The sequence below is a fragment of the Phacochoerus africanus genome, chromosome 2 (assembly GCF_016906955.1).
Source record: "Phacochoerus africanus isolate WHEZ1 chromosome 2, ROS_Pafr_v1, whole genome shotgun sequence".
Lineage (NCBI taxonomy): Eukaryota > Metazoa > Chordata > Mammalia > Artiodactyla > Suidae > Phacochoerus > Phacochoerus africanus.
In genome coordinates this window covers 31,134,929-31,148,193 of record NC_062545.1, presented here as the reverse complement: position 1 = coordinate 31,148,193, position 13,265 = coordinate 31,134,929, and the positions used below count along the sequence as shown (strand labels likewise).

Below are 13,265 nucleotides of genomic sequence, written 5' to 3'. Positions count from 1 at the left end.
CATAAATATATAGTCAACTATGTCTCTGCTGCATGAAGCTGCTGAAGGTAACATGTGAAGAGATGGATGTAGTGTGCTGACTGCTCTAAATATCTGCACGTCCTCCTCCTCCTCCTCCTCTCCTCTCCACCACACTTTCTTCCTAAGTGATCTCATCTAATCACATAGTTCTAAATACCATCTATGTGCAGGTGACTCCCAGGCGTCACCCCCAAATCCTGTGTTCTCTACCTTCACCTGGGTGACAACTGGCACCTCAAACCTTACTATATCCAAAAATTACTGATTTACATCCACCTAAACCTGCTCCAGCTACAAATTTCCCCATCTTGGAAAATGGCACCACCATTGTGACCTGGGCCGAAACCTTAGAGTCACCTTGAATTAACTCTCTCACACCCCTATCAGACAGTCAGTAGATCTTTTCGGCTCTACATTCAAAAAAAAATATATATATATATATATCCAGAATCCTGTTGCTTCTCACCACTTGACTGTTTCCATCCTGATCCAAGGCAACACAGCTGCTCACCTGGATTTCTGCAGGAACCTTTTAAGCGGTTTGTTTTTGGTTGTCCCTTTGCTGTCTGTTCTCGACCCAGCAAAGTGAGCCTCTTAAAGCCTACGTCAGATGACAGCCCTCCTCTGCTCATACGCTCTCGTGGCTTCCCCTCTATTAGTAACAGCGACAGTCCTCATGATGCTCGGGGTCCTACAAGATGCTGTCCCCTGTGACTTCTGACATGGTCTCCATCTCCCCCTGCTCATTCCATTCACCTCAGGTGACAGGTGTGCTTCTGCCCAGGGGCCTTTGTACCTGCTGTCTCCTCTGCCTGGCATACGTTCTCTTGCTTGCTCCCTTACCTCCATGAATTCTTCACTATTATGTCACCTATCAGTGAGGCCTAATATGACTCCCCTATGAAAAGCAGCACATTCCCCACCACCCAGAGTCCCATCCCCCACCTGGCCTTATTTTCCTTGTAACACTTATCACCCTTTACTTACTTTTTTTTAAAATTGTCTCTCACCTCCAACTAGATTTTAAGATTGTTTATGTCGTTTAATTTTAACTGAATCCCCAGTGTCTAGAATTATGCCTGATATAGCAGGCATTCTATAAATACATACTGGATGAATGGAACGATTTGGAAATTTTACCCTGTGATCTACTGGGGATACAGAGGAGGGTAAGACTGGACTGATAATAATTACGTGAAACTGTAGATCCAAGTATTTTAACTGAACCAAAATTCAGAAAATACATTAAATCTATCTTTAGCAATACCCACTAATATTTTTGTATTTCAAAATAATAAAAGTGATCAGAATCCTGATCAATGCTGACAACTACACCTTTAATGAATTATGATTACACTTAATAGAAGTCTTAGTCACCGATTTTTTTTAATTAAAAAATTCTCAGTATCTAAGTAATACTACTAAATTAATCTACCAAAAAAGCTATGAGGATAAAGGATCATGCAAATGGCCACCTATTCCTATTCCCTCTATTCTAAAAGACAGGTAGCACAGACAATTATGAATAGAAGTTTCCCCTAAAGTCCTTGGTGTGATGAGAATTAAACTGGGATAAGGCAGAAACCAGAGGGTCCTGGAAACAAGCTAGAATGCTACTACACAGCACCTTCCATAATCTCAGCAGCAGCAGATCCTAATTAAATTTGGGACTTCTTAAATAAATGTAGCTGGTCATTTCAACCAGTAGGAGCCAAAAACAAGATGTGTCTTAGATACTGCCAAGGATGATGTTTTGTCTGTTGGAGGACCGAAGAGAGGAAGGAGTTCCTCCGGCTTGAGAAGCTGCGGCAGGTAAACTGCATGGAGCTTGCTTCCACCTCACGAAATATAATGAGCAGAGCTTACCTATTACATCTCCTTGTTCATGAATCATCATCCCCAAGTCTTTAAATATTTCATTAATATCCATAATATCAGCCTAAGAGAAAAAAGTGCACTTTGTTATCAGAAATTCAGTCTCCAATCCACAAAAGGGGAACATTTTTTAAAAACCCAAGCCACCACTCATACCCAGGTGAGCATGCATCTAGACTTAATAACACACAAGAAACTATTTTACTATAAGCAATCCCAGGTAAGCAGACTTTGAATAACAGTAACTAGTTCTCTAAAATAAGATTGTGATGTTAAAAATATCAAGCGACATGGGACAGAAGTGAAGGATCTATCTAATAGAGAAGGGCTGTGGGTTGCTGAATATATGTCAACTCAAAGAGACAGTTAACATAAAGAATTTATCACACAGTGCTTGGCGCATGGAAGCCCTCAATAAATGGTAGGCTATTATTAGCCCATTTTCTAGGGAAAAAGTTCTCTAAGAACTATGGCTACTGAACCCTTTAGACCTCTTTGATATCCTGCACATACTAAAAAGAAATAAAATACTTTTTAAAGCCCTTGGAAAAAGTCTTATTCATGCAGGTGTGACGTGTATCATATGGCACAGGAGCCATTCAGACCCTTTAAGCAAACATTTATCTCTAGACTGATATTTTCTCAACGCTCAGGAGCCTTCAGATGACCTAACAGAATTAAAAAAGAAAAAAAAAAAAGCTGGAGTGGAAGGAAATATATTTTCTCATCCTAGGAGAAATTCTAAAGCAATCACTAGTTTTTAAAAAAAGAAATTATTCTAATTCATATAAAAAGTGCCACCAAAATGATGGATTTCTTTAGTTATCTTTTTTGATCTCACTCCTAGCATCATCTAAGCATTTTCAGGACAAACTCACTAAGAACAGAGCAGCAGTCCAACTTTATAAAGCTTACTTCAAGTTGCCTAATAGAAGACTCTCGCTCATGAATAAGGCGAAGGTCATCCTCTGTAATTTCTTCATCCTGCACTTGCACTTGAGGCTGAGTTTGGCTGTTAAAAAACCAAAACAATAAGTAAAAAAGAAGAACCAGTTAAAACAATGGGGCTTTCTTCTTATTTAAGAAATACATATTGAATTTTTTTCTTCAAAAACATAAAATTATAAGTTCCTGTCATGGTACAAATCCGACTAGGAACCATGAGGTTGTGGATTCGATCCCTGGCCTTGCTCAGTGGGTTAAAGATCCGGCATTGCGGTGAGCTGTGGTGTAGGTCGCAGACAAGGCTTGGATCTGGAGTTGCTGTGGCTGTGGTGTAGGCCGGCAGCTGTAGCTCCAATTAGACCCCTAGCCTGGGAACCTCCATATGCCATGGGTGTGGCACTAAAATGCAAAAATAAATAAATAAAAAATAAAATTACTCATTTAAATTCTAAAAATAGGATAAAAATGTTAACCAAATTTTATTCATCTGTCATTTCACTGATATTATTTTTCAGTTATTATTTAACTTTTTGGAAGCTATTATATTTGGCAAGTGAGTATTTCTTCTTGGTTGACTTAATCCTCACACATGGGAATAATCTATATTAAATAATAATTAAGTCAATGTTTATTTGGATAATTATTTTAAAAGTATTGCTACATTGGAAATTTTTATGTTTACATATTTTATAATAAATAATTATTCTGAAAATTTTTCAAATTTATTATTTGTTTTTTATTCATAAATAACTTCGGATAGTCATGGCATAATATACTGAAAGCTTTAATTCTGCCCAGGAACCATGATGTAAGAAAATGTATTTCAAAAATTACCCTTTGATCTGCATGTTTTATACTTCTTACCTTTCCCAGGATACAAGATTTCTTTCTTTTGAGGTCTCCTCAGGAAAACCACCCTAAATAATATAATAACAGAATGGATTAAGAAGGTGCACAGGAAAAACACACACCACTCACATTTTATTTTATAATAATCCAAACTGATTTATATCTACAAGGGAGTTCTTGTTCTAATATTGTAGGTCAATTACTTTATGTAATAACAAAATTATATCATAACCTGATAAGGAAAGAATTCATTAAATATTCTCAAGTGCTAAATAATAATTATTATTCGATTAAAATGTAAAGTAGTCTTGGAACCTCTACATTAAGGAACAATATACTCGTGATAGTTTCCCGGGGAGATATATAACTAGATTAAGTTAGAATTCCACTCTAACTTATCCTTCCATTTATTTTCTCCAGGTGTATGTTTTCAATATTTATATGTATATTCACTCTGTTCACGTCCATCATCTTCACATAACCTAGGAGGAAAGACTTCTCTACACCAGCATGAACACGAAGTAACAGCCTCATGTTCAAATTAGGATCAGACCCCTAATCTTTTCTGACAAAATGTTTATTTTTACATAATCTGTAATCTTTTGTTTGACACAGAATAACCAGAGTAATACACCATTATCATACTTCTTAAAAATTAAGCAGAAATACCTGAAATTAAATATTTCAATACTGATCTCTAAGACTTTCACAGGTCTTTATGACTCAAGAAACACACCCATGTAATCTCTTAAGGTATTTTAGAGAATACTGCGTTCCTTTTTACAATGCCATTTTAAATACTTACAGAAACTCTGGAACTGGCTCTTACTCGAGCAACAAATTCTTTCTCTTTCTCAGCAGCTTGCCTCTGCACCTTCTGAAAGTTTGTCAGTGATGTTGTGAATTCAGCCACTAAGCGGTCTTTCTGTATTTTCCTTTGACGCTAGAGGAAAGGGGGATTTAAAAAAAAACAAAAAACAAAAAACACCTGATAGAATCAAGCTGTGAAATTCTATAGCATGTGCAAAAGTTGTTGGCTCTTTATTTAATTCTGAAAATTTAATTTTCAGACTAAACTTTCAAGACTAAACCAAGATGAAATAGAAAAGATGAATGGACCAATCACAAGAACGGAAATTGAAACTGTGATTAAAAAACTTCCAACAAACAAAAGTCCAGATGGCTTCACAGGCGAATTCTATCAAACATTTAGACAAGAGCTAACACCTATCCTTCTGAAACTATTTCAAAACATTGCAGAGGAAGGGATACTCCCAAACTCATTCTATGAGGCCACCATCACCCTGATACCAAAACCAGACAAAGATACCTCAAAAAAAGAAAACTACAGGCCTATTTCACTGATGAACATCAAGGCTAAAAATCCTCAACAAAATCCTAGCAGACCGCATCCAACAATACATTAAAAAGATTGTACATCATGATCAAGTGGGATTTATCCCAGGGATGCAAGGGTTCTTCAATATCCGCAAATCCATCAGTGTGATACACCACACTAACAAACTGAAGAATAAAAACCATATGATCCTCTCGATAGACACGGAAAAAGCCTTTGACAAAATCCAACACCCATTTCTGATAAAAACCCTTCAGAAAGTGGGCATAGCGGAAACCTACCTCAACATGATAAAGGCCATATATGACAAACCCATGGCAAACATCATTCTCAATGGTGAAAAGCTGAAAGAATTCCCGCTGAGATCAGGAACAAGACAAGATGTCCACTCTCGCCACTACTCTTCAACAAAGTTTTGGAAGTCCTAGCCAGAGCATCAGAGAAGTAAAAGAAATAAAAGGAATCCAAATTGGAAAGGAAGAAGTAAAACTATCCCTATTTGCAGATGACATGATACTATACCTAGAGAATCCTAAAGACTCTACCAGAAAACTGTTAGAGCTCATCCATGAATTTGGCAAAGTCGCAGGATACAAAATTAATACACAGAAATCAATGGCATTTCTATACACTAACAATGAAAGAGCAGAAAAAGAAATTAGGGATGCCATCTCGTTTACTATCACATCCAAAAGAATCAAATACCTAGGAGTAAACCTACCTAAAGGGACAAAAGACCTGTACTCTGAAAACTGTAAGATACTGATGAAAGAAATCAAAGATGACACAAATAGATGGAAATATATACCATGCTTGTAGAAGAGTTAATATTATCAAAATGACTATACTACCTAAGGCAATATACAGATTCAATGCAATCCCTATCAAATTACCAAGGACATTTTTCAAAGAACTTGAACAAAATATTTTAAAGTTTAGAAGCACAAAAGACCCAGAATAGCCAAAGACATTCCGAAAAAGAAAAATGGAGCTGGAGGAATCAGGTTCCTGGAGTTCAGACTATACTACAAAGCAATAATCATCAAAACTGTATGGTATTGGCACAAAGACAGACATATACATCAGTGGAAGAGGACAGAAAGCCCAGAATTAAACCCACGCACCTACAGTCAACTAATCTATGACAAAGGAGGCAAGAATATACAATGGAGAAAGGACAACTTGTTCAATAAGTGGTGCTGGGAAAACTGAACAGCCACATGGAAAAGAATGAAATTAGAACACTCCCTAACACCACACACAAAAATAAACTCAAAATGGATTAAAGACCTAGATATGAGACCAGACACTATAAGACTCTTAAAACATAGGCCAAACACTCTCTGACATAAACGACAGCAACATCTTCTCAGATCCACCTCTTAGAGTATTGACAAAAAAAACAAAAATAAACAAATGGGACCTAATCAAACTTAAAAGTTTCTGCACAGCAAAGGAAACCCTAAACAAAACGAAAAGACAACCCACAGAATGGGAGAAAATCTTTGCAAGTGAATCGACTGACAAGGGATTAGTCTCCAAAATTTATAAACAACTTCTGCAGCTCCATACCAAAAAAAAGCAAACAACCCCATCAAAAAATGGGCAGAAGATCTAAACAGACAATTCTCCAAAGAAGACATAACAGATGGCCAAAAAACACATGAAAAGATGTTCATCATCACTCATTATTAGAGAAATACAAATCAAAACCACTATGAGGTACCACCTTACACCAGCCAGAATGGCCATCATCAAAAAGTCTGCAAACAATAAGAGCTGGGGAGAGTGTGGAGAAAAAGGAACCCTATTACACTGTTGGTGCGATTGTAAATTGGTGCAACCACAGTGGAAAACAGTATGGAGATTCCTCAGAAAACTAAAAATAGAACTACCATTTGATCCAGCAAACCCACTCCTGGGCAGCTAGCCAGAGAAAACCACGACTCGCAAGGACACATGTATTCTGATGTTCATTGCAGCATTACTTACAATAGCCAAAACGTGGAAACAACCTAAATGTCCATCAACAGAGGAGTGGATCCAGAAGATGGGGTACATACACACAATGGAATATTACTCAGCCATTAAAAAGAATGAAATACTGGCATTTTTAGCAACATGGATGGACCTGGAAACTATCATGCTAAGTGAAGTCAGCCATACAATGAGACACCAACATCAAATGCTTTCACTGACATGTGGAATTTGAAAAAAGGACAGACTGAATTTCTTTGCAGAACAGATGCTGACTCACAGACACTGAAAAACTTATGGTCTCTGGAGGAGACAGTTTGGGGGGTGGGGAGAGGTTCTCGGGCTGTTTGATGGAAATCCTGTGAAATTAGATTGTTATGATCATTATACAACTACAGATGTGATAAATTTATTTGAGTGATAATATAAAAACAAAAACAAAAAACAAAAAACACCTGATAGTATCAAGCTGTGAAATTCTACAGCATGTGCAAAAGTTGTTGGCTCTTTATTTAATTCTGAAAATTTAATTTCACTCACTCTCCTACCATAGGGCCTTACTGATTAATTCTCAATAACATCTGACAATAAGTTCAAATACTGTGCATATTCACCCTGAGCCAAAGACTCATAATGCTAGTTTTCTCACTGTTAAGTCTTCATCCTAAAAACTGGGTCATGATTTTATTTTAGAGTAATTCCTTCTCTCTCTCTTTTTTTAAATTAATATCAAACCTTGGACTCACCTAAGTAATAACTTCCCCTCAGTTAGCAGGGTAATAAATGCGTATGGCCCTAGGAAACCTCGCATCTCGAATGAGTGTGCACGTTGCATGAAGTCAGGCTTAGAAGGCCAGGAAACAATTACTCCGAAAGAATTTTCTGAGCACTCACTTAATTATGGATCAGAGCAACAGCATGAAAATAATTTTTGCTTTATTGAACCACAAGATACTATCTGGGCAATTAAATATAGTTTTGTGTTCTGTGAACTAATCTCTAATAGATTTTTTCCCCCTCATTTCCTTTCTAGCACAACAGTCCAAAGATCCTACTATGCATTTGATTTCTTCCACACTCAATACATCAACAATGAGTCTTAAAGCTTCATACCTGTTCACTGGGGGTAGTGGGCAGAGATCCAAATTCTTTAATGTACTTGTCTGTTTCTTTGGCAAGTTGGTTCGTATACTGCTGCTTCTGTTGCCTAAAGTGAGAAAACACACATTACGGCCAAGGAACTTGTTCACAGCACAACTTTGCTGCTTGATTCAACTGCGGTTGAATAGTTTTAGAAAAATCACGTTTTTAATAGACTGGCTCCAAATTTTCTCCATTAAAATAAAATCTTCAATACTGAGCAAATATTACACAAAAGTTTTTTTACCCACACACGCAACAGGGGTAACCAAGCTCTGAGAAATAAATACCAACAGCCATTTAGAAAGGAAGATGATTCAAGCCAATGGGAGATTGTGAGATGTCTGATGCTTGCAATCTGGGGGCTGTGGGAGCCTTCTATGTGCACCCCACAATTGGGAAGTCAGCTGAATAAGTAAAGAGGATTTCTTGCTTTAAACCTTGCTCAGTTCCCAGGTCTTAGGGAATGGCCAGCCTCTCCTATTTCTCTAACTGAACAATTTTATCCAACAGATACTTCAAAAAAAAAATGGAAGCGGTAATAAGTAATAGCACAAATGTACTACTCTTTAAGTTTGCTGTGGAAAAAACAATAGCATTTCTCTGTAAAAAGAATGGAACACATAAGAGGGGTACATTTTATCAATCTCCCTCTCTTGCCAACTAGTTTATAAAGTCAAAAGATCCCTAACACGTTCTCTAACCAAAGAATGTGACGCTAAAAAACGAGGCCTGTATTAACGTGATGCTTTACAAGTCACAACATTAGTATCTATCATATATATCCTCTCTCATTTTAAATACATACTGGTCACACTTAGGATCACTTAAAATAATGAGATACTATGTAAGAGTATGTTTTAGTACAGAATCTGTATTTGACTGATAAAATAAATTGTAAAAATATTTATACATATTTACCATCTGCCCCATCTTTAATATGTCTTTTGAAATCTTAAAAAAAGTAATATAATTAAAATTCTACCAAGAAGACTTTAATGCTATCTACATATTCAAAATCCCCACTAGTAACCTTAGCGAAATATGGTTAACTATTAAGAATTATAGTTTATGTTCTATTAGACTTGTAAAAAGGGTTTATTATTTAAATTGGGGGGCATTTTTAACGGCACAATATCTATCTGCTGCAGAAAAATGCAATATAAATTAGCATGATTATAAATTCTTCAAAGTATACCTCATACAAATTAAATTATGAGTTACTATTACCTATCTTTTAATTTCTTCCACTTTGCGATTTTTCCTTCTACAGCTAATGTTTGGCATATCACTTATTACATATATGTTATTTGAATCTGTAGCTCTAAAATGCTTAACTAAGATTTAAGATTCAGGTTCAGGATCATGTTGAGCAAATATCAACCCCCCTACAGACATAAAAGCAAAGTGGAAGTAGTTCTTTTGATTTCACTTCTTCCAATTTTGTAAGGTTCAGATGAGAAAACGTGTAAAAACACTCTATAAAATCTGTAACACCAAGTATTATTGCTGTTTTAACAGTGTACTAATTTACTGAAATATGTACTATATAACTTCATCATTTTAAAAAAAGGCTAATATTTTCTGAAATTCAAATATATAAATACAAGCTTTTAGGGGCATAGTTCATATTGGCTATGTAATGGATCTAAATCAAATAAAAATGTGGTCGCTGCAGGCATTGCTAGCTATGGGCAGTAAATCACACAAATAGAGAAGCTTTAGAGTACCATTTTTAAAAAAAAAAAAAAAAACCTATTAAAATGTATGAGGCAACTAAAGAAGTTCTGCTTTTATAGAGGAAGCCAGATCTTAAAGAAAAACATCTGCCTACTCTGGACAGGATAAAACCTATATAAAAGCTTAGTATACATAAGGCAGCAGAAAAACCTTATCAGTTTTCTATTGCTTTTGCCAATAACTATAACACTACACACTATAAAAGGAACATAACAGTAGGTGGTTTTCCCTCTTTATTTTCTTTTTGCTGTTTAAATACTTACAGCTGTTGCCTCAATTCAGGTGTATCTTGAGGTGTTCCAAGTTGATTCAGAGTCCTTTGTATTTCCACGGCTATCATGACAAAAAATAAATGTAAAATCATTGTTATAAATGCTAGGAAAATAGAAATTAAGTTAGGAAGTGATATAACCAATAGGACAGTTTTAAAAAGACCAAAAAACAGAGATAAATATAGAAAATATTGGCTGAGAAAAAAAATGGTTTATTCAAATCTAATTAGTGACAATGGGTTAATTTTCAAGAGGCTTGTGTGGGTACCTTAACATGTGAAACTGCAATTATGGTCCAAAAATATCTTCTTTCCCATCAGAACATTTAGTACAATGGCACATGTAACTTTACTGGCATAAAAACTGTGAGGAAAATAATTGTTACAATCATATAATTCATTGGGATATAAAGTGAGTGGATTATAGTCAATAAATGAAGGAAGAATAACGAAATTGGAAAAATTATTTTTCAATTATCTATTTAGTAAGTGCTTCAAACAAGGATCAAAGGATGCTAAAACCACAGGGATATTCACAAGACCTCAAATGATCACCACACAGATGTGATTACTTTGAGTTAAGTCTATCAAAGATAAACTTGTTGCTTAAAATGAACAATCAAATTTAGCACCACCAATGGTACAAACTAGCATTATGAGCCGCTTGGCATGATGCAATAAGAAGGCCACAATATGGAGTTCCCCGTCGTGGCTCAGCAGAAATGAATCTGACTAGCATCCATGAGGACACAGGTTCAATTCCTGGCCTTGTTCAGGGCGTTAAGCATCCGGCATTGCCCGTGAGCTGCGGTGTAGGTTCCAACACGGCTTGGATCTGGCATTGCTGTGGCTGTGGTATAGGCTGGCAGCTACAGCTCCAATTCAACTCCTAGCCTGGGAACCTCCATATGCCGTGGGTGCAGCCCTAAAAAGAGAAAAAAGCAAGCAAGCAAGCAAGCCATGATACAACCTGTGTATTCTTCCTGCCAAAATATTTAACCCAAATTCTAATCATGGGAGAGAAATCAGACCAATCTAGATTATGGGATAAGCTACAAAACAAATGGCCTGGACTTTTTAAAATGTCAACATCACAAAAGAAAAAAATGAAAGCAGGAGAGCTTTCTAAATTAAAGAACTAAAAAACACAAAATACTAAAACGCTCAAAAGCCAATGTATGATTTTTGACTGGATTCTGAATGGGGGTGGGTGTAAATCTATAAAAAAAAATGTTGAAAAAACTGGGTTGGAGAAAATTGAATCTGAATTTGACATTTGAATTTGGAGAAAGATTAAACAAACGTTGAAAAATATCAACAACTGGTGAACCCAGGTAAAGAGTATATAATAGGTTCACTGTACTATACTTTTACTTTTCTGTAGGATTAAAATATTTAAAGTTCACGCTAACTCACCACCTAGAAGTCTGCAATTAACAAAAAATAATAACTTCTTCACAAAAGGGAGGTCCTAGTTTTATGTATTTATGTACACAAATAAAATATCAAGTAGAAATAAGTTGAAGATCCAGCTCAAAGTAAAGAACTTTCCCATTTCCAAGAACAAAACAAAAAAAAAAGAGAGAGAGCGATCCAACCCACCCACTCTTTTCATTTAAAATAAGCAGTTTATTTATATAGCTTAAATGCTTTTAAATAGTCACTATTTATTTATGAGATCAAGGGAATGACTGTATTCCAAAACACAGGATAACTTTTGTTCACTGAGGATGATGTAATGAACACTGCTTTTAAGTCTGAGATGAAAAATATAAATAACAGAGAGGAATTATATAGCATACAGCAACTGTTAACCATTCAGCTAGTTACAAAGGAATTTCTTTTAGCTTTTTTCTTTTTCTTTTCTTTTTTTTTTTGGTAATAGCTTTTTTTTCTTTTGTGAGGTGGAGAAATTTCATTTGCTGGTTTTAACTAACATGGCTGCTTGCAATTAGTTATATACTTCCTTCTCAACCTTAACAGATATTCTTGGGCCATGTTATAGGGGTTTAAGCTTTTATTTTAAAAACTGTGTTGATAAGACAAACTGCAGTGTAGGCCTCCATAGGATAGAGGCAGGCATTTATCATATCTCTAGAGGATTCCTATCTTTTAAAAAGGTCACATTGGGAGTTCCTGTTGTGGCTCAGCGGTAATGAATCTGACTAGTATCCATGAGGATTCAGGTTCAATCCCTGGCTTCGCTCAGTGAGTTAACGAGCCTGGTGCTGCTGTGAACTGTGGTGTAGACTGCAGACACGGCTCGGACCTGGTGTTGCTGTGGCAGTGGTGTAGGCCAGCGGCTACAGCTCCAACTGGACCCCTAGCCTGGGAACTTCCATATGCCATGGGTGCGACCCCCCCCAAAAAAAAGCCATATTAAGTAAGAAAAAAATAATGTATAATAAATGACACCAAGAAAGCTGACTAACCATGTGAGTGTTTAAGTAGAGAACTCTATCAATTTCATGTAGCGAAATAAATCTGTGATAAATTATTAATTTAAATATTAGCAATTGAAACTATTAAACTACTATATAAAACTATAAGAGTATTTATTACACCATTATATTTATGATCTTGGCATGACATGTAAAATATTATCCAAGTATGAAACAAATTAAAAACCATGAAGAAAATATGACAAACTGATAAAACATACACACAAATTTTAAATGCTGTGTAAAAAATATGGATCTAAATTCCATATATATATAATGTGTAGGTGTGTTTACATGGAAAAAATATCTGCAGCATGTGATGAGCCTTCTCCAACATAGAAAAAACTCCTACAAATTGGAAATACAAAAATAACCCAATGAAAAATGGGTAAAAGATATAATCTTAAAATTTATAACAAGCAAATAAACATATGAGATACTCAACTTCACTGATAATCATTTCTCAAGTATCTGAAAACTCAGACTGGTAAAAATTTAGAAAAATAAACAGATGATTATATAATTACAATCAAAAGCCTTCAGAAAAAGGCAAAAACATAGATAAGAAAGGTGCAATATCCATAATGTATAAAAAGTCAGAAATAACTGAGAAAAGATCAGACAAGCCAGTACAAAAATTGACTAGAAA

The 13,265-nt window shown here is 35.7% G+C and overlaps 1 protein-coding gene across 1 annotated transcript in view; it reads right to left on the bottom strand.

Moving 5' to 3' along the window:
- STX7 (syntaxin 7) overlaps nt 1–13,265 on the bottom strand; it is a 52,747-nt gene that overhangs the window by 6,794 nt on the left and 32,688 nt on the right. Inside the window, exons 3-8 of the mRNA XM_047758512.1 lie at nt 10,168–10,237; nt 8,138–8,231; nt 4,496–4,633; nt 3,706–3,758; nt 2,812–2,908; nt 1,888–1,960 (exon numbers count right to left, since the gene is read on the bottom strand). Coding sequence (XP_047614468.1) covers nt 1,888–1,960; nt 2,812–2,908; nt 3,706–3,758; nt 4,496–4,633; nt 8,138–8,231; nt 10,168–10,237 — 525 coding nt within the window. The remainder of the gene's footprint in view (nt 1–1,887; nt 1,961–2,811; nt 2,909–3,705; nt 3,759–4,495; nt 4,634–8,137; nt 8,232–10,167; nt 10,238–13,265) is intronic.